This window comes from Chelon labrosus (assembly GCF_963514085.1).
Source record: "Chelon labrosus genome assembly, chromosome: 8".
In the NCBI taxonomy this organism is placed as follows: domain Eukaryota; kingdom Metazoa; phylum Chordata; class Actinopteri; order Mugiliformes; family Mugilidae; genus Chelon; species Chelon labrosus.
In genome coordinates, this window is record NC_140358.1 from 21,081,036 (window position 1) to 21,103,542 (window position 22,507).

Consider the following 22,507-nt stretch of genomic DNA (forward strand, 5'->3'; position numbering starts at 1 on the left):
TCCATGTTTGGGATGAGTCTGGTGAGTTAGTCAAGAAGTACCTGTGGCTGAACTTAGTTCTGGAAGATGCAAACCATCAGGAAGCAGGGTTTTACCTCCTCTCTGAGTGTGTCTGCTCGGCGACACTCGGCTGCACATTCGTGATGAAAGGAACCAGCCGGACCCGTCCGCCAACATACAGCAGACCCTGGGGCAGACTCACAAACCCTTGGGAGAGATTACATATTCTTTTCAACCTGTGAACACTTTAAATAGCCCAGAGTAAGCTGCAGGACATGGCCACGAAAAGGTCAAAACACTGACTGCAGACAGATAAAGCGGCGGGAAGTAGATGGTTGGACTGAACCAGGGAGATTAAAGTAACATGAGAGAGGGAAACCGAACAAATGAAGTGAACAGTATTTTAATTGAGTCACAAAATGATCTGCGCCATGACCGTAGGCAAAATTAGTCGAGCTGGAAAATAAATCCAAAAATTAAAATGCAACTCTGCAGTAGTTGCTGTTTGTTTTTCAAGATCTACATCAAGCAGTGAATGCTGAAGTGAGAACAACTACAAGACACCCAGATAAATATGTGTCTAAGCCGTTTGGTTTTGAACAAACATTTTCCATTAAAAACTAAACAAACACATTTTCCTCGGTGCATCATCACTTTGGAGGTTTTAAGTGAAACTCCTACTCAGAAGCAGCATGGAATGTGTGGTTCCTCTAATGGTGGCATTGAAGTCCAGCTCCTGAAGGCATGAAATAATTATTTAGTGGGTGGATGGCAGATAGAAGGACGATTACTAAATTATCATCCTCCTACTACTATTCTGCACGTCAAGATACACTAGGTGCACTTTCACAGATGGTTTCTTGTCCAGTTTTACTTAGTCAGTAGGAAACTTTGACACGAGAAACTCCAGTGAAAAGTGCATCATATGTCATCCATCCTCCAGAGCAGGCTGGGCCCGAAGACAGATGGCCTCCACCCAGGCTGCACGAAGCCGAAAGACAATTTAATGGCCAGCTAATCACTAATATCACAGGAGCGAACGAATGTGCACGGCTTCTTATTAAAATGTCCGCTTAAAAGATGTGAGCGTTCGGCCGAACTCAGGTGCTGAACGTTCTTCAAGCTGATGAAATCCAAGTTACGCTGCAGAGTGAGTCATTTAATTTATTGTTAAGAACATCAACAGTCGATTTTGGTTAATTTGTCACCTTTCGTTCATTCACAGTGGTTGCAGAGCTTTGCAAACAAACAAGACGCGTCTTTAAACTTAGAAAATACAGACTTTAAAGTAAGGAAAAAGGTCAGCGCTGGCTTCAAGGATGATTTCAAGTTCAACAGTTAATTGGACAAAAGGGATCACAGACAGACAGAATTGTGAAAAATGTCTGAATACATGAGAATGATGAATTGCATAGTTACTACAAACTACATAAAAACAACCAGTGGGATGTTAACAGAAGCAAGGTTTTGTCATTCAGGAGTAATCCGAGTCGTTTCGTAGCTGCTTTACAGTCAAAGTAATAAAACAACAGAAGACATTTTATTCATACAGACATGTTTTTTCCTACAACACAGGTTGACATGAATACTCTCGGAGACTAAATCAACACACTGCAGGGACAAATACAAACACAAGAGTCATTACAGCAGAGATTAAAAAAAACAAACAAAAAAAAAACACAAAGGAAACAGTCCAGCTTCTTTGTGACGTACACGGCGCACTTAAAAGCTTTCAACCATGTGAACAAAACAATTATTCTGATCCATTTCATGGGCTGCTGGATATTTGGACACAGAGGAATGATTTCACACACAAAGCGTTGCCCCATCTGATTTGCGAGAAGCTGCTTTGAGGCTTCTTCCTGCACCGATGCAGACACGTTTCACAGACGAACCGGGAATCCTTTCTCAAAATAAGCGGAGAAACCAGCAAGGCCTGCATCGGGATTTATTTTCTTCAATGCGAGGAGCTGAGCATTTGAGCGATCTTCAGCCAGAAACCAGTTCTTCTTTTTTTTTTAGATATTCTCACCCTGACGTATTGGAGTTAAAATGTGTGATCTTTAAATCACAATAAAAACTTTTAACTGCGGCTCTGTTATGAGCAGTGTTGAAAAACTCACACTTTTAGGTCGTTTATAGTGGCAATCTCACAGATTTTCATTTAAATAAATGCCTACCTGTCACCAAATTAGTTAACAACAATATAGGTGACCCAGGCTGTAGCCCACTGATGAAAGTATATGAAAGTCCTTGTATTTACTGTGTTACAGGAACAGGGCGTCTGTGGAGACATTACCGCTCAGTTAGTGATCCATATCCCAGAAGATGTATTTTTGTGCCAGAGACAGTTGGCAGAGCGAATGTTCATCTGACTGAGGATGTCACACATGGGACACTATTTGGATTTTCAAAAAGACGCCCCGCCTGCAATTACCACTTACTGCCAGAGGTGTCGCCAAAGAGAACAAAACTTATTTATATTTGAGAGCGCCACTTTAATCATTTTTCCATTCTCTGCATTTAACCCATTCATTCATTTACACCAGTGGTTCCCAAACTTTTCACAGCCCGTACCCCTTCAGACATTTGACCTCCAGCCATGTGCCCCCTACTCTCACGCACTTGTAGCAGCTAGAAAAAAAAAATGTCTTTGAGCCTGCCGCCACCCCCACCACCCACATTCAGCATGCATAACATACAAATAAAATCCCTTAAAGTGAATTATTTCTCACAAAATAGATTTCTTTACCACCATTTTCAGTGAGCAACAGCAGTTCACTTTTGAAAAAAAGAAATCTACCAAACATTTCTACACTGACAGCTCAAATGACAGAAAGTTATCAGAATTGTTGACGACGTAATTTAAAGATAAATCAAGAACGAGATTTGCTTGTTTCTGGGGAGAAAGTATAGCTATATCACCAGGAGATTTGCACCTGTACACCAATCACAGACATTTTTTTTATTTAGCAGCAAACATATATATAACTTCAAAGCCAGTTGTCCTACAATCTAGCTATTAACATAATTGACTCGGATGAAAAACTGTCTTTTGATTTTTCGTTTAGGTGGAGAATCAAAAAACGATAAAACAACCCGTTTTTCCGTTTTTTCAGTTTCGAAATGTAATCAGGCTGAGTTCAGAATCACGCGTACCCCAGATTGGGAATCATTGATTTACACAGTAGTGTTTACAGATGGACCTGGGGAGCAGTTGGGGACTTGGGGACTGGAGATGAAGATGTACTTTTAGACAAGATCCGTAAAGCTCAACTGTTATGCTCACCACTATACCACTATTGTTTAAGAAGGGATGTGTTATGCTCAGAATGAACAGATAACCCCTTATAATAGCCCAGAAAAATCACTAAACCGCTAAATAAATTACCCCTATAATGATAAACTCAAACTCGGTCTACTACAGGAGTCTCTCAAAACTCCACAGAACTGCTCAGCGTTGTAGAGCAGCCTCACAGATCTTTCCTTCGAGAACAAGGACGCTGAAGAGATGCAGATGGATGTAACTCCATCGGGGATAATTCATCATCTGCACAGTAGAAACACGCGCCGAGCAGTCCGTAACAACAATCATTTTTATCTCTCACAGCAGAAAATCGATCTCCATTTGAGAAAATGTATTGCCGTGCATTCCAAATTATTCTAAATCGCCTTCAAGAATAACAATCGCAGGGAGTAACCTGCACAAACAGCTGCCATCTGGTTGGTGTAACGGCTCTGTTTGTAAAGACTCTGCAATGGCTGTTGGACAAGCACGGCGATGCGAGGCATACTGAACGCCGGCAGAGTGAGCCACATGTAGATGACCTGCTCCATAATATATTAACATCGGACTTTGTTTGAAGCCTGTGTGAGATTCGCCGTTCAGCTAAACAGAAGAAAAGGCACTTGACAAAAGCATGTGCCAGTTTAGCTCCGAGCCTTGTTTCCTCAAAGCTAAATGCGTCCTGCCTCTGATGCAAAACAGCTGACCTGCAGTGATCCATATGCAGCATGTGTCAGCCGCTGACCCTGTGCGCGCGAATGCAAATCCTCTTGTTTGTCTGACTTTCCAATGATGCTCTGGACATTTAAATTCCACTTTCTGTCAGTCTAGTCGGCAGTGAGGTCCCTGTCAAGGTGAAACACGCCGACAACTACGACGACAGCAAAACAAAGAGTGAAGCTCGTCTTGCATCAGATGAAATCAATTCACAAACACAACGAACACCAGCATTGCTTTTTTTTTTTTTTTTTATTTCATTTTCTACTCCTCCTCCTCCTCCTCCTTTCCCGGCTTGGCACCTGCTTCCCTGACGCCTGTGGCGGCTTGGGGGCTGTCAGTAATCCTGGCCCCGGGCGAGATGCTGTTTCAAGGCAGACAGCTCATCAAGGTGAGTGACAAGTGTAGGGGTGGGAACTTGCGATTCACTTCTTTGCCTGAAGGTGAAAAGTTGCACGCTGCGGCTTTAACACTCAGTCTTTCAGCTTGCTTCCCTCTCCCCTGGTTAAATCTCAGAGGATGATGAGGGTAGGACTGCCAGGTTATAAACAACCAGAAGCTTTGAAGTAGTCACAGCTGTTCATCAGACGACGTACGAGAACAAAATTACTGCTGGAAGTCTTTGCTCCTATTTTCTAGTCTACGTCACATTCTGCTGAAATAGACGTCCTCCATACTGGAGGTGGGAACAGTATTTATAACACATGAATGATCGTGATGAAGTGACGTTGCACAGGCTGAGAGTTTAGGCCCCGCAGGAGGTTTGATGAGACTTGGACCGCAGATATTTCCATTTTCAGATTTCACTTTCAAAACAAGAGTTCAAGCAATCACAGAGATAGCGTAATAACGCCCCATAAGTACTTGGACAGCGACACTCGGTTTGCTCTTTTGGCTCCGCACTTTTACTGCTCTGGATCAAAGCCAGCTTCACTTTGGTGGCATTCTCAGCGACACTGAGTGAAAAGACAGAGCGAAGTTAAGGGAGTTTGAGAGTCTGCATTGAGCTGCCAGAGTCCCTTTAGATCCTGACACTTGTATCCAAATCGCAAGACGGACAAAAAATAAAGTAAAAATAAGTTGTAACGTTTCAGCTTCTGAATCAACTCTGACAAGTTTCCCCCACGTCCTACCTTGGACTGATTTTGAGCCTAATGGCTGAATCCTCATTGAGACATACTGAAATAAATAATAACAATCAAAGTGCAAAAAAGGCCAGTGGGTCTGGTGCTCTTAAGAGCAGGTTACAGGCCCCTAATTGTTAGTGTATGCAGCAAAATGTTTGCCAACACTCAACTGCTGCTGAATTAATTAAACCTCAATTAGAGCTTTATAATTCTTCTTTCTGTTTGCTCACTTAAGTTGTTGGGAGAAATCTGTGTTTATTTTCTTATACAATGCATTTAAGTTGTTAAAGGTTAATTTGATTTTAGTTTATTTTGCACCCCTCAGTTAAAGGGGAACTACTGTTTTTTACAACCTGGAACTACTGTTTTTTACAACCTGGACCTTATTTCTGGCATATAATATGATCGTTTACTCACCCATATAACTTTTGTGTACTTTGTAGTCAATTGGGAGATATTTAGATCTGCGTATATCCATATAGTGGGAGTGAATGGGGCACCGAAACGCAGCCTCTAAATAACGCATCATCTGCCGCAAAACTCGTTCATTTCACTGCTAGTTTTTTTGCAACATGACTGAATATTTTTCCAATTCTGTGTTTGTGGACGAACCGTAGCAGTAGCAAATTAAAGGTAAACAAGCCGACCGTCGCGGGTGCGCGCGGCGCTTAGAGATGACATCATCCAGGTCAGTGGTCTGTAGGTCAATCTACCCCCGGATGATGATAACAGGTAACTCCGGACTCAACGGGGAATAGCGCTAGTGTACGATAACAAAATATTGGTGAAATGAATGAGTTTCGAGGCAGATAATGCGTTATTTAGAGGCTGCGTTTCGGTGCCCCAGTCCCTCCCACTATATGGATATTCGCTGATCTAATTATCTCCCGAAGGAATACAAATTACACAAAAGTTATATGGGTGAGTAAACGATCGTATTTTATGCCAGAAATAGGTAGTTCCCCTTTAGTGCTGCAAATAGACGCCTTGAAAAGAAGGTGAGAAAGTAGGAGGCCTGAAAATGAAAGGATATAAAAACCGAAGAAGCTCTTCCCCCTCTCTTTGAGGAAGTTTGCACGCTCACATACACAAACCGGAGTTCATCTAGCGCTGCTTTGTGTCAACTTTTCCAAAATGTCACCAGTAATTGGTTAAATTCTCATGATAGTTGGAATAAAGTTAAAAAAAAAAGAGAGATCACATAATATTTTACCTAATGGTCTGTGCAGCATGTTGGAAATGTTCTTTGTAGTGTCTTGAAAACTCCCACTCTGCACCCCCCGTGTTACACCCACACAGGTGCCTGATTAGACCCTCTCCTCAAGGCTGTGTGGGCACGGAGACTGTAAATGACTGGCACCTCGCGCTACCTTCTACTGTAGGCAAATCATACACTTATGATCAATCGCTACACATTTCTTTTTATTTATTTTTTTCTTTCCCCAGAAGAGATTATAACTTCGGAACAGGAGAAAAAAGCACACGTGCTACTAATCACATTTAAAACGGCCTCGTTCTGTTCGACCGCAAGGCTCGGCAGCTGGCGCGAACAATACCAGGACCTTGAGATTGAAGCAGCTAAATGGAATCCAGACGTAATTAAATTTATGATTCGCATCTGCGCTCTTCCCACCGAGACAAAAAACCTTATTGAGTCTAGTGGCCTCGCATACTTCCCCAGCATATTGCTCAGCCCAAATTCAAGCTAATGAGGTTCGGGTAAAGTAAATGAGAAATGGTAAAGGTGTGGGTCTAGACCTAGACAGTGTTTACGGCGTTTATGGGAACATCCAGCAGCCACACCTTTTGGTATCCACAACCTTGTAACTGAACATATTTGAACAGTTCCCAGGTGTGAAGTTTACTGATGTTTTCAGAAATGGTCGGGGTTGATGTTGTTGTTTAATATATTGTAATTTATAACATATCTGAGCAAAATGTTGACTCATTCTTATATTTTGCCTTAAGTAGTTAGTAGTTATCTTGCTAACTGGCTTCTGAACGCCAAAGTCTTCGCGTGAGTTCCATTGAAGGGGAAGCATCAAGTTATCAAGATGTTCAGAACAAAAATATACGAAGATTTCCATGTAGCATCAAAGTCATTCAATTACACGTGGAGCTCAAACTCTGCAGCTCACTGTACACTCGTCCCTGAGGTAACATACAGTGTAAAAAGTTATTCAAAAATCATTACACCATCTCACTTTTATTCAATATTTTGTTTTTTCATCCAAAAGAAGAAATACTTAAATAGACTGCTTAAATATAACACGAGTGCATTCCTTGAGTGTCTTCGTCAAACCCCACAAGGACAGAGTTTAGATGGACTTAAACATCCGTCCACATACTGTGAACAGATATGTGTAAATTACAAAAGATGGGAATATCGTTGAGTGTATCAGTCTGAAAGTCTCTCCCACAGTACGAGTGGACTGTGTCTGACCCTTCAGAGGAGGTTTACAGTCTTCCTATGACTTACTTGAGCTCTGCTCCATCGCGTTGAAGACGAGGCAGACCCCTGCAGTCAGCAGGAGGTGCATTGACTCATAGAGCAGTTTGGGTGAAAAGACGCTCCATATGAAGAGATGATAGCGGAGGACGGTTACCAGCACTATGTAGGCAGCGGCGGGCACAGACCTCAGCAGGGCCAGACAGTAGCAACCGTGGCCGACTGCAACCGGGCTCCTGCAGAGAGGAAAAAGATTCATCAGGGAGGAGGAAGCACTGCAGAGCGTCGCGCTGTTATTAACGGGCAAACTTCCTGTAGAATAGCGAGGAAAAAATGTCGGTGCAAACCAAGGTCGTCTCTGCGTTATGTTGTCGTGAAGACTCGGTAAAGATGCGGATTGTTTGACGGATCTGATGATTCATAGGACACAGTTTTCACATTATTTCAACGTGCACCCAGGAGAAGACTCTGATCCCATTATCTTCTCACAATAACGCAGATTGCAGCCAAATTCTGATAAAGAATTTAATGAGTTTAAAAGCTGCGCGATGGGAGGACGGATGCAACCAGGAGATTAGGACATAATGACATAAAACCAAGCGCACACCGACACGCGCAAAGACTTTGTGCACGTGCCCTGAGACGCGCTGAAACACATTAGTAAATGAGTATGGGGATCTTTTTCTTCACCACAGGCAGGTTGACAAATTTAATTTGACACCTGATAAGAACATCAAGATTTCACCCAAAACATTCCACTCATTTTAAACTGCACAACTAAAAAGAATAAATCAAACCTAAACTTACAAAAGACTTTTTTTGTCCTGATCGGACACAGTTTAAACATTGTTGAGTATCACCCTGTACCATAAAACACTTCTCTGGAAGTGATAACGATCCACACACTTCAAAATTATATTCATTCAGTCAATAAATGCTGTGTAAAACTCTTGGCACGCTGACTGCTATAAAAACATCAGGTCAGAGTTGAATCAGTAATTAGTCTCGTAACAGACAGTTTAGATGATAAGAGTTAACATTTGTCTCTAAGAGGTTGAAATGACAGATGCAAACATTTGCTTGTGCTGCCCGAATGGATCCATTTTTAAAGCTGTGACTCAAAGTCGCCACGTCCTCAGATGAAGAGAGATGAGGCTGGAGAGTATAAGGTCAGAGTAACTTAGATGAAAAGACAGCCAGAGCTGCATGAAACAAACAATCAGGTGATAAATAACTGAAACCCTCTGAATCAACACGTCAGTGTTGCTCCTCGGCTAATGTCGACTTCCACAGCTCCTTCGAAATTGCTCGAGTTTATTTGTTTGCCGCCTCAAAGTGTGACTGAAACTTTCACGTGCGACCTCTCAGGTGGGTAACCAGGATAAACAGGCTGCAAAAATCCTGCCTGCAAATTACTCTCTCGTAGGAGAAGACGCACGGCATCTGGGATGTCAGTTCTAATTTACACTTTTATAAAAGAAAAAGGTGATGAAGAAGCTTAACTTAGCTTCAGCTTGATGTCATTCATTAAAAGTGAAACTCAAGAGTGTAACAAAATGAGCAGTGTGAAGAAAAAGGCCTGGAAATAGTACAAGGAAAAGTGAAGGATAAATTAAGCACAGCGCCTATCCTACGCTAGGGGTTGTACCGACTAGTCGACTTTAATGTTGTGCCGTGACGCTTTAAGCAGGAAGTCGACTAGTCGCCAATCTCAACCCAGTGGGTCACTGCAGCAAACCAGCAGCGGTTCATCAAGTGTGTGGAATTACTTCACTAAAAATGAAGCGCATTCTACCGTGACATGCAGAATATGTAAGTCTGTCCTGAAATACAACAAAACAACTACTGCAGTTAACGACTTCACCAAACGTCCTGCGCTAACAGAGAGAAGGAGGCTGCTAATTAACAACTTGATGGTAAATTTCATGGTCATAAATTATAAGACCTTTAGCTGCTTTACACGGCAAAGGATTTTTTTTTTTATCCCGGCTACATTATCCTATTTTACAATGACGATTTATATAGGCTATACATATCTGGAACTTTCTTTTTTGCCAAGCGACAGCCGCATATTAGCAGCGTCGGACTGACGGTGTTTATGGTGTTGGCGTGGTCTACGGCCGTCAGTAGCCCCGTATTCAAGCTTCAGTTACCTTGTAGAAAAGCCTCTTTTGTGTGAGACGCTACAATATGTATTCAGGTCAAGAATATAGATTTCATTGTTGTAAAGCATTACTTTCAACTGTGTTTTTATGTGTGACTAGTTGACGTCAACTCAACTTTCGTCACATATTAGTCGACTTTGAAATATCCAAAGTCCTTCAACCCCTATTCTGCACCAAAAAAATAAAAATAAAATAAAATAAATACCAAAAACCCTTTTCACAAAGCAGCACACTGCTGTCTGCCACAATCTCCACTTTCTTGAGTTGTTCACAGCTCTCAACAAAGATCATTTCAAAGAGCCAATGCAGTGGTTTGGACATAAACGGTGCGAACAGTAAGACAGAATTATCCCTTGTGCTCGTTGCCTTTATGTCCAAATAACAGAGATTTTAAAATCTCTACAGAGCAGTGATTATAGGGATTAAGACGATGAACAGTCCTGTTTAAATAAGAATATAGTTTCAAGGGAAACCCGCTGAGCCGCTATTGATCAAAGTCCATTTCCAGTCCGTGCCTTGTGGTCGAGCTGCTGAGGCTGCAGAGTGAATTACAAATGAGCCCAGACTATTTCATTCGTCACAATTCCTCAGAGTGTGCGCTACAGGTGGGGCTGCCGTGGAAAGCCCCAAGTTAATGTATGAGTAATGACAACAAGGGAAGCTCATATGCCCCGCTCCATAATGCACTATGTAATGTTTTATAATGGGTAGGGAAGGGAACTGTAGATGAAAGTTAAAGCCCTGCAGGAGCCTCAGCAGACACAGTGTTTATGACAGCACGGACAACATCCCGGCCATCTGGCTGTTCGGAGGCTAAAACCACGGCTAATACGGTCAGCTCCAATAATCGGCAGATCGATTACCGTCCGTCTAAAAGCGTTCTGCTGCCCGCTTTGATTGTTGCAGTTACCGTCGGCGAGCAACAAAAATCAATGCAAGTGGCGTGTCTGAGTTTAGCTTTCTCTGAAGTAATGGTTCAAGCAGAGATGCTGAAATTATATGCATTAATGCACAACACATCTCAAGTGTTGTTACAGGTTAATGAGAAGTGATTTTTGTTAGCTCCGCTAGTTGAGACCCTTGCTTCTAGTGCAAAATGTTTTTATTGTATGCCACAGCTTTGCCTGGCTTGTCCATCTGACCAACCCCTCAGTAGGAAGATGATGTCCTTATTAAAATATGAAGTCCTTATTAGAAGTCCATTCATTCATTCATTTTCAATAAGGTGGGGTACACCCTGGAAAGGTCAAGGATCCTGGACAAGTTAACCTAACCAGCATGTCTTTGGACGGTGGGAGGAAGTACCCAGAGAGAACCCATACAGACACAGGGAGAACATGCAGCACAGCAGACTATCTCACTGGGAGATTCTCAGGTTGGGGAACTGCACATTCGGGACTATCATCAGCAGCACTGGAGCACCACAGGGGACTGTCCTATTCACCCTGTACACCTTGGACTTCAAGTACAGATGACACTGCAATTGTGGGGTGTATCGGGGATGGACAAGAGCAGCAGGAGTACAAGAATCTGGCGACCAACTTCGTCTCATGGTGCGGAGCGAACCACCTTCTGATCAATACAGCTAAAACCAAGGAGATCGTAGTGGATTTCCAGAGGTCTAGGCTCCACCTGCAGCCCATGACCATCAACGGGGAGTGTATAGAGGTGGTTCAGACCTTTAAGTACCTGGGTCAACACGAGTATCCAAAAAAAGGTCAGGGCCGTCTCTATTTCCTTAGGAGACTTAGGTTGTTTAATATCTGCTGGAAGCTGCTGGACATGTTCTACCAGACTTTCATCGCCAGTGCCCTCTTCTACACTGTGGTGTGTGTGTGGGAGGCAGCACTAAGAAGAAGGACACCTCGCGGCTGGACAAGCAGAAACATAAGGTGGCCTCTGTGGTAGGGGCAGAGCTGGAGTCCCTGACATCGGTGGGAGATGTAAGGACCGTGAGCAAAATCCAGTCCATTATGAACAAGATCCACCACTGTCTACACGACACCATAGCCAGGTAGAGAAGTTTGTTCAGTGACAGGCTGCAAGTTTGGCTGCAAGTTTGTCCTCCCTGTGAGGAACAAACTGGACTGTGGTCACTGCTGGTACTACTGTATATTTTGTACACAGAATTATATATCTCTATCTTGTAGAGTTTTCAAAAAACTCTACAACTCTACAAGTCCAGTTGCCTTTTTGAACCTTTACTGGATCTATCTGTGTGTGTGTGTAAATACCAGGGTTGGGTCAGATTACTTTGAAATGTAATCCATTACTGACTACAAATTACATGGCAATTTTTGTAATCAGTTGGATTACCAAAAACATGTAACGTAATCTGATTACTTTTAGATTACTTCAATAAATATGCACCTTAAGTAAAAGACACCGTCACAGAATTGATCAATGAATTCTCTTTTTATTTTTCTCTTTATTATTTCATTACATCTAAGAAAACTTTTTGCTCTCAGTAAAGCATTCCTTTGTGAATGAACTAAAAACTGTATTAACTAAAAACTTTATATTTATTACTAAGTACTTTCTTTACTCTGAACATATCCATTTTTCAGACCATATCCTCATATCAACTTGTTTAACTCTTTTCTCACATCATATTGAATGTTTACAACTAAAAACATTCCTAAAACATTTTTCTATCTTTTCTCATATTTCTCTTTCTGAACATTTCTCATAACATATCCACAACATGTCTTTCAAAATCTCAAAATAAGTCTGTAAATAAGTCTGTAAACAAAGAACAAAAGTTGTTTGAACAAATGTTCTTTTTACAACATATTAGGATTTTTTCACATCTAATGTTTCAAAGCTCATTAATCAAAGGTTTATTGATAAAATGTAATCAGGTAATCCCCAACAATGTAACTGTAATCTGATTACACAATTTTTGTATTGTAATCTGGGTTGATTACAGTTACTTGATTTTTGTAATCTGATTACGTAATCCAGATTACATGTAATCCATTACTACCCAACCCTGGTAAATACACACATATATATATATATATATACTTAAATATCTTTCACATCTTCAACTTTTCTATGTGATGAAGCTACTGGACACCGAATTTTCCCTCAGGATAAATAAAGTATCTATCTATCTGTCTGTCTAACCACCACACCACTATGCCGCCCCTTATTAGAAGTTGGGAACCTCAAATACTAAATATAATTATTAGTGTTTATACATAAAAGCATAAAAGTGAACAGATTGTATTATGAAAGATTTAAAGCCATTTAAATTTTGATGCTGTTGCTAAATAAAAGGTCGAGTTCACATCAGCTGTCACGACAAGCTAAGAAAGAGCTTAGATCAGCCTTCTCATCCATATGCTCCGCCGCTCACAGCACGGAAATATTTCAGATGGCTGGAACTTTTTAATCATTCCCTGTCTGGACTACTGAAATGTTAAACACAGCATATTCAAATGTCTGATCAAAGATTATTAAGAATATAAATCATGTATATTCACCCTCTGCACTCTACTTTCTATGGGTCTTTTGTGCTTACAAAATTAAAAAAAATTCTCCATAAATTAGAGATTTTTATTTTTTTCTTCTTTTTAATCACAAGGCTGCTGCTTCCGACACATCCTTGCATTTCTGTAGCTGGCACTGACCCAACAGAGGCAGGTTAAACCAACAAATCCAAACGGCTTCCTTTGTCTAAATTAAAATAGCATTTTAACTTTGGCTCTGTCAGCAGGGCAGCTGTTGCCCAGCCACAGAGCTCATCAAGCTGCAGAGACCTCATGCTGAGGGGAAGCTGTAGTTATTGGCTGCTTTCACACATACAGCCTCTCTCCATTTGAAGTCTCATGCAGTTTAAGCTGTTCACATCCATCTTTAATACCCTGCAAGAAAGTCAGTCTCGTTGTCGTGAGTAAACCAATGAACAACTGTGTACCTGCACTGCCCCCCCCACAGACAGGGTTCAGACTGAAGCATTTAAAATAAACTGACGATGGTATGTGATTGTGTGATTAACACAGAGTAGCATGTTTGAATTCACTTATAGTAGTTTCTATAATTGTGGTTGATAAACTAATGAATGGATTTATGTTAAATATATGAAATGTGATTACAAAAGGCTTTTAGCTAACAATTTCAACATTCTTTTAAATTAGCAGTGGTTAACAATGTAAACCATTAATTCATCACTGTTAGCTAATAATCCCAAATACTTATCCTTTACTTACAGCTATTTAAACTACACTCACCTTTAGATGATTGTTTATAACTTTGCTGCTTAACTGCTCACTAAATAGTCTTTATACTCTCTTACAACGTACCTACAGCCGATATTCAGCTTACTTGTAAGATCATCAGTTTGTGAATTCAGATTCCACATACCCCACCCCTGAAGTACCCCACACTACAACAATACAAACACCCACTGGGTATGACATATGTGACAACTACAGCTTAATTAAAACTATCTTAAGCCAACTTCAGTAGGTTTCTGCACTTTGAGATCCTGCTGAAATTCAGCAAAGGTGCATGTTGACATTAAATTAAACTGAATTTCACAGAACAACCAGGCAACACCCCAACTCTTTTTTAACGGCTTATATAGGCTTCTGGGTCAATTTGAAGCCGTAGGTATGGCGTGTGTCCGCTTTAGTATTTCTGGCTGCTTCTCCATCTCCGCAATTTTCGAACTGATTGTTTTGGATCAATAAAGATGGAACACACTGAGGAAAGGTTAACGGAGGAGGTTCGGAGATACAGACATTTGTGTGACTCCAAACGCGAAATGTCAGCGAAAGCTTCAGTCGCCATTGTTGAATGCGAAACAGGAAGTAGAAACAAATGTTAAACCCGACTGACAAATAAGACACAACGCCAACTAGCATTGGGGTGGCGTTTTTACAGAGCGAGCCAGACTGACGAGTGCACAAGTATGAATGGCTCGGTTACGGCGTCTATGTCCCGTAGTGCCCTAAAAGAGCCTTTTGTCCACACCCACTCACGTTACCAATGGTGTCACAATTCACGCTCAGATCCAATAGATAGTATGTGGTTTTCTCTGGAACCCAATATTTTATGTTCCAAACCAAACCTGGTTTCTGTTGGTGGGAAAAGACCTAATGATGACTTTTAAACAGACACTCACCTGACTTTCTCTGAGCTGAGGTGGCAGACGAGGTGACAGACCCAAAGCAGCGGACCCGCGTAAGTGCTGAGGGCTGTTAAGAAGATGGCAGGAGCTTCCACGTAGCTTTCCAGCCCGACGAAGCCAACTGAGATGTCGACGGTAGCTATGTTGTTGGAATTGCCCTGCAGGCGCACAAGAGAGTTGTCTTTTAGCGTTTCCAAGGGCACAGACCGTGTGTGAGTCTGTGTAAGCACTTCAGAGTTCCAAAGAACTGGGCCTCCTTTGCTTTATCATCATTACTCTGAGCTTCTGGCGACTTCCCAGCGGCCCAGTTGTTTGTGTTTTTCCAGTCTCTGACCGGAGCAGCACACACAGCACTCTGTCTGGAGCTGGACTCAGAAACCACAGGGGCTACTGTCTAACCATGTATATGCACTTGTGCCAAAAAATATATTTGATTTAGTAAAGAACTGCATATTTCTGTTTTATTTAACTTTGCAACTAATTAAGTCTCTGTAACATGATGAATACTCGTCCAGTAAACTGAAACTTTTCTTTTCATCTCAAGTTTTTTACTGGATGTATATCAATGGAAAGCAAAAGAAAAGATTTATAGTTAAATTTAAAGTTTGGGTCTGTGAATGTAGGAACAATTCACACAAGAAGAAAATAAGCTCTTGCATCTCTGAAAAGAAAAAAAGAGTGACAACATGTGTTAGAAACATTTCATAGGTTTAATATGTGCAGGGTCCTGCTAGCTTTTAGACATAACAAGCAACCTGAGCCACTAACCTGCACCTCTGAGAAGCTCTGTCTCGTCTGCTCACATTTCTTCCTATAAAGTCTAAATTTATTCAATTTCATCTACTGAAAATAAAATTTAAAATCCCATGTGTTTGTTAGGCTCTTGTGTGTATACTCCACAGTTTTTGTTTTTTTCGCTTTACAAGGAAAAGCAAAATCTGAGAGAATCAGCGGAGATCAAACATGGCTTTCTTGTAAAAAATGTGACTGCAATGATGATCCACGCGCAGCAACACATCAAGTATCGGCTTCTCTCCCCTCTGTGCACACGTCTCTGATCACAGAGGAGGAAAACAGCTGGCTCCCTTTTAAACAAACAGCAAATATGAGTGAGCAGGTTGCAGGCTGCGCATGGATATTTTCTGCTTGCTTGCCTTTCTGCTTTTCCTGCTGCGATCTTTCAAATGTCATTTTGCACCATCAACGAATAAATCACTTGTGGAAAAAAAATAAAAACAAAAAAATAGAGCGGCAAGAAATGTTTAAGAGAAAATCAAGAAAAACTGATTCTGATGATAAACGTCAGTGAGCCCGCCTCGTCTGTTGCAGTACGAAGAACAGACGACACCTTTATACTGCAAAACAGAAATAACTATTGTAATTTGCCATCAGTTCAACAAGAGTTCACCTTTTAATCCTGAGCTCTAAAACCATCCTGGGGATTCATGTTTTTAACTAGGGCTGCCAAAATGAACGCGTTAACGCAGATTAATCCATCATCATGATTAATCTGATTAAAAATTATAACGAAATTAACCCAACTGCAGCACTTAATGACTCTGAACTTCTCTGGCAACGTATTTCGGGCGGTTTGTCCAAGTAGAGTTACCATCGCACATGTGCAAATGGGCAGTTAATCCGAAAAGATAAAGTGCTGTTCAGCGTCTTCCATCTTTATCGGCTGGTTCTGCTGCCTGTCACTACCGGATCAATTGTCCATTTGCGCATCCGCGACAGTAAGTCTACTGCCCGACATGCGTTGCCGGAGACGTTCAGAATTATGATGCGGATTAATCCATCATGATGATGGATTAATCCGCGTTAACAAGTTAACTTTGACAGACCTATTTTTAACAGAAGGCTGCTAAGTTGCATCTGAATTCTTACTCATGGGGGTGACTCGTCCCCACTCGTGAGGCAGCATTTACAGAAACTGGCTCATTCCAGAAGAATAAACACCTCCTTTATGATTTACTGACCATCTGGTTTAGGGATGCCGATAAATCCACAGAAAATTGTCAAGAAAGCCACAAATTCCTCTTTGCCTCGCTGAAATTACCTGCAATATTGAACCATAACCCTCTTGTTTTTTTTTTTAGGCACGCCTATAATAAAGCTACTGAAAAAAGTCAAGGCAACAATAACAGTCAAGATCTCAGATAAATTCAGACCCCAGTGCTCACAATCAACCGTAACTGCAGTCCCTGATTAACTGGACATTATTGTGATTATTCTGATTTTGTTTCAGAGCAGCATCTTAAATTCGCATACGTCGCTGCTTTACACATTCATTGTGGTTTCAGTTGCGTTGAGAGTGATATTACTCAAAAGGTCTGTAATCACATGCCCGGACGCCTAGGCTGATAATTGTCTGGCGGCGGACTATTCCCGAGCCCATTGCAGCATTAATGACACGAGGGTGATGAGGGTTATTAAATTGTTAGTGATGTGGTAGTTCAGTGTTGACAACAATACACAGCTGCTAGTCAAATACTGCTCTTAAGTGCAGGTTAATTCAGAAGGCAGGTATCATACTGAGGAACGTCTGTAGCCTTCATGGCAGTGCTGGTTAAAGTAATCAAACGTATAACACTTCCTCTGCCCTGAACAACCTCTATTACACTATGTAACACTTTACCAGATGTGAGAGCTCTGCTAAACGTTGCTACACTCTGTGTCACAGCTTTAAATTAGATGTCTCTTATAATCAGACATGATGAAACCTGCTTGCTGTTCTGTTGTTCCCTGAACTTTTTTTTTTTTTTTTTTTTGTATCTATGAGAGGTAGTGATTTTAGCTCTGAATCACAGGCTGTATAAATATGGACAATGTGTCCCCACTTCGTTGCATCGGCCAAACTGATGCTATTTTCCCGAGGATACGGGCGGCGCCATCTTTCAACTTTGGAGCCAGAGTCTGCGCTCCACTGTCCAAGAGTGGAGCCACGCGGAGCCGCCCACACTTCCACCAGACTCACTTAATAATACGCCCTGGACAACGTCCACCAGTTACAAAGAAATGTTGGACTATACACTGAACTTTGTTTTTCTGGTGGGCTGTGTTCACATCACACACACAATTACCACTTCCTCTGCGCTGTGTAGGGTACTCCCCACTGACATTTTGCTTTCCTTATCGTATATTACCTTAAAGAGGAAAACGTTTAGTCGAACAAACCTGGTAATTTTGCACTCTGTATATCACAGCTGCCCTTTTAAGACAGTTTGTAATTGGTCTGGGATGCAGGTTTGGATTATCCTGGTGTAGCCAGACTCATATTCTGATAAGATCCCCATTTGGTTCTTATCAGAAGTTACCTCTGCATGTAACTGGATAATTCAGAGCCATTTTGTTGTGGATAAGTTCAACTCCAAGGCGCAAAGATGTCCATCACCACGTAAAGCCCGTCCAAACTCTTTGATTAGCCTGGCAGATCTTTGCTGGAGCATAAACTTCTGATGCAAGAAATGTTGTGGGAGGGGCTTTGGTGTAAAAGCTCAGCTAATCTGAATCTAACAACAATTGTGTGTATTTACTGATGACTGATTTTATTGGAATGACCCACTTTTTCTAAAGATTTTAATGTTTGTTAATGTTGTTGTGGTCAGGTGATGATACATCACACTCACACTTCCACAGCTTGTGTTATACATTTCTTTCTATAGCTTTGTGGGGGAATGTTACTTTGAGTTAAGTCGACAAAAAAAAAAGGAACATTTGTAGACATTTATTATTTAATACACTTTCCACTGCACAAGTGGTCCCCTAACAGACAGACTGGCTCTTTAAACGTGTTATCTTTGACTTTAATGGTGCTTACCTGAAAGTAAAAGAAGGCTTGACCGAACCAGTAGTGCATGATGGTGGTCTGAGCTGCGTCGTAGTGGAGTTTCTTCCAGATAAACTGAGCCATGAGTGTCTGGATCAATAGGCAGCAGCAGAGGACCGGCAGGTTGTGAGCACGAAACAGCAGCGAAACCAACAGAACCAAGCCGCTGTAAATCTCCCATAATCCCCTGCTCTTCAGTTTGGCATCTGCTGTGATGATCTGGGATCGCAACAGGTCCTTGGTGCCGGTGAAGAGGATGCCCAAAACAAAGACATAAACAAAGCGGGCCTCCACTGTCCCCCTAAAAGAGAAAGATTACAGACACCGTCTCAGTTTCTCAGTTGAGGAAGCCTCTATTGATTTTTTCACACAGAAAACTTCTCATTCAATATTCAAGTAATTGTAGAAGCAACTTGGGGCTGTGGTTTCTTGCTGTACTTATCCGTGTGTTTAGCAGTTAAATATCCAGGGACCGGTTCTGAGACCCGAGGAAAATGATTCAATCAAGGCTTCACAGTATTTAAGGAATGGCTAAATGCTTCATTAAACTACTTAACAAAATCCAAACAATCTTGATGAAATCAAATGTCTCAGACCTCAACGAACCTTCTTTGTAAAGGAGACAGAACTTACAGTATCTGCCTAAAAAATATTAACAAAATAGACTCAAATCGTGAGCAGTTATTGAGAGGTCCAGGCTCACTCGAGCATTTTGAAATCCAAAGCCGCGCTCACCCAAGCCAAGAATCCACATGCAGTTTGGACTCGGAGAGCACCCTGGTGTATTTCATAATTAGAACTTCACCAAGTAATAAAACTAAGGAATCCAAGAGCATTAACAGCATTAACTGGTGGTTAAAGCGGCTTGTTCTGCTGGTCTAACTCAACCTTACAATATGCACAGAGGCAGGATGAGATCCATCTTTAAATGAAGGGGATTTCTCTTCTCTTTCTCATTAATCACAGCCTCAACAACCAAATTCTGGCAACACCGTGAGTTTACTTCGTCGGATCTGATTGATTTTAGCTGGCAGTACAGCTTCTGGTATGTAGCTGGACCACAGCACGTAGCACTTTGTGGCCCCGTAGTACCAACTGAGTATCATTTCCATGCCACAGTCTACCTGAGTATTCTCGCTGACCATGTCCATGCCTTTATGACAACACTGTCTTCCAATGACTACTTCCAGTACGATAACGCAACATGTGACAAAGCCGAAATCCTCTCAAACTTATTAAACGTGACAATGAGTGTGATTCAGTAGGTAGAGCAGGTTGTCCACGAACCAGAGGGTTCCCCATATTCTGAGATATTGAGAGCAACTTTGGGATATGGTGTGAGGGAAGAATTGCTTCATGGACGTGAAGGTGACAAATCTGAAGCAACTGCACGATGCTAACCACCAAACTGCAGCACATTGTCTAATCTAATCTAAGGTAGTTTTGAAGACAAAAGAGGGACCAACTTAGTAGTAACAAGGTTTATCTGGCAGGTGAGCTTACGTTAATAACGCCTGCATAAAACATTAATTACGGTGTCACTTACAGCGCCAACTGTAAATCAGAATAATTTGTTTTTGGAATACATGTTCAGGACTTTGAGTACATTGAAGGAGCTGATTTTAGATGTAGCCGGATTCCAACTTGTGATTCTAGACAAAAGTTCAACTTAAAATCCAACATTTAACAGCCTGAGCCAAACATCAGGACTGAAGGCTTTGGCTGAAATGAGAAGCAACATGCATCTCATTGCAGTATGACCACTAGATGACTGCGGCACACCACGAATAGAATTAAAAATAATGACAAAATGGGCTTTATTGAGTCAAACATTGCATGGTTCATTCAGAAACCTTCATTTATAGAACTATAACAAAAACTACATTTCATGGACTGCATGCATTTTCTAATATGACTGTAATGAAGCCAGTGAAGTAAAGCATGATACATTTGGTTTGTGCATATTTCAGCCAGACCTTTTGTTATAACAGCCTTTCAAAGTTCACTACTTTAATTTCATATCCGTCACTTGTTAGGCAGGATTTCTTATATTTCAGTGACTCATAACCCTTCCTTCATTCAGTATGCGGCTAGTCAATGTAACATTAATAATTAAAGCTATGAGGCTGGAAGACAGAATGAATCGCCGCAGGAAAACAGACTTTCTCACACCCATCGCTTTGTCTGTCAGGGTTTCTGAATCGCTATAATTTGAGAAGACAATGTATTCAAATACTTTTCACACACGTGACTATTCATCAGAGTTTTCTTTCTCAAGCGGACAACAGGTTGTAAGAAGTAAGCGGCATCAGCGTAACATCCCAGTTGACAGCTGATTTTAAATGCTAAAACGTTTCACAGAGCTATTTTCAGTATCTTTTATGAAGAAATGAAAGATATAAACTCAGTGAATAACTACACAAGCAGCTCCTACTCTAGCAGGTTAGCTTTTTCTTCTAGACTTCAGAGACCCAACCGTTTCTCTTTTGTTGAGATGAACTACTGCATTAAAAATACAAAATATTAACGTGCAGTGGTGGACAAAACATACAGCCTTTCTTTTTTGTCAACCCTCTCTCTGTCTTCATCCTCCATCCATATGCTCATCTCCTCCTTTCTGTCCTCTATATGAACTCAGGCTTCTCTTTCCTGATGCGTCTCTAGATGCTTTGTCCCCTAAGACATTCCCCTTCTCCTTTTGTCTCTCTCACTCTCTGTCCTTTAGCGTGTTGGTTCTCGTCTTTGTTGGTTTTCCTGAAGTTGTTCTTGTGAAACGTTTACTTATCCCTGTCAAAGGTCTGATGATAAAGGCTCAAATATGCTCTACATATTGAAATAAATTACAGATTTGGGATATTGGGACTTTTATTTGTGTATTTATCTTTTTTAACTTTTACAGGGATAATTAAAAAGACCAGGCTGAGGACGCTAAGGAACATAATGGAGAGGTATTAATAAAACAAATGTGCATGGCTAACATTATTAAAAAGCTTTTTTTTTTTTAAATAAATTTTAATTATTAGTAATTACAACTACTATAATAAAGAGTATGCAATTACCTGCTGTTTGGGCTCTTTATGTAATCATAATGCCAAAGTGGGAACGAAAGAGTAGCTCTAATGCCAAAATTATTAAGCCACAGGACTTGACCTTGTTCTCAATTTGGGTAAAAGGACAATCAATATGTAACACAAAGAATAACAACTAAATCAGAGTCTAGTTTTCATAGTGCTGGGATTGTTAGGAACACCCAAAAACTTTATTTTAACCTGCAATTATGCAAATGAATATATACTTTCGTTTGCTAATTAATTAGGTGCACTTTGTTACAATGTATGCAGTTTACTATACTGTGAGGTGTATTTAAAATAAACCCAGCCTGATGGAAATGCATCAAGCTAATATATATACATAAAACAAGTAAGTTACAATCCCATAGCAACACTAGACTGTTATAAAAGAAGGATTTATTTATGGACTTCTGTTTTACTAGAATGATTAAAACAGAATAAACACAGGTTCACAAAGTTATTGCACACACACAGGTGTTTAGATTATAAATCAGGTTACAGCTGGATGGGACTGTGCCAGAAATATTGCGATATTTCAAAATGGACCGATAAGAAAGATAACAGGGTGAGTTCTTCTGACCGACAAGGTGCAATAACACTAACAAGTGTGAGGGAGAGAGGGAGATGTCAATCAAGTACTGTCTGTCTACTCCCGCAGTCCTGAGACAAGGTCTAATAATGCAACCTAAGTGAAACTCCTGTGTGGGTGGACCTCGTGTGTGTGTG

General features: G+C 41.0%; 1 protein-coding gene across 1 annotated transcript in view; it reads right to left on the minus strand.

The window, feature by feature from the left end:
- Window positions 1-980: 980 nt before the first annotated feature.
- pigg (phosphatidylinositol glycan anchor biosynthesis class G (EMM blood group)) overlaps window positions 981-22,507 on the minus strand; it is a 69,544-nt gene continuing 48,017 nt past the window's right edge. The window contains exons 11-13 of the mRNA XM_084550133.1: window positions 18,702-19,011; window positions 14,876-15,039; window positions 981-7,815 (exon numbers count right to left, since the gene is read on the minus strand). Coding sequence (XP_084406259.1) covers window positions 7,599-7,815; window positions 14,876-15,039; window positions 18,702-19,011 — 691 coding nt within the window. The 3' untranslated portion in view covers window positions 981-7,598. The remainder of the gene's footprint in view (window positions 7,816-14,875; window positions 15,040-18,701; window positions 19,012-22,507) is intronic.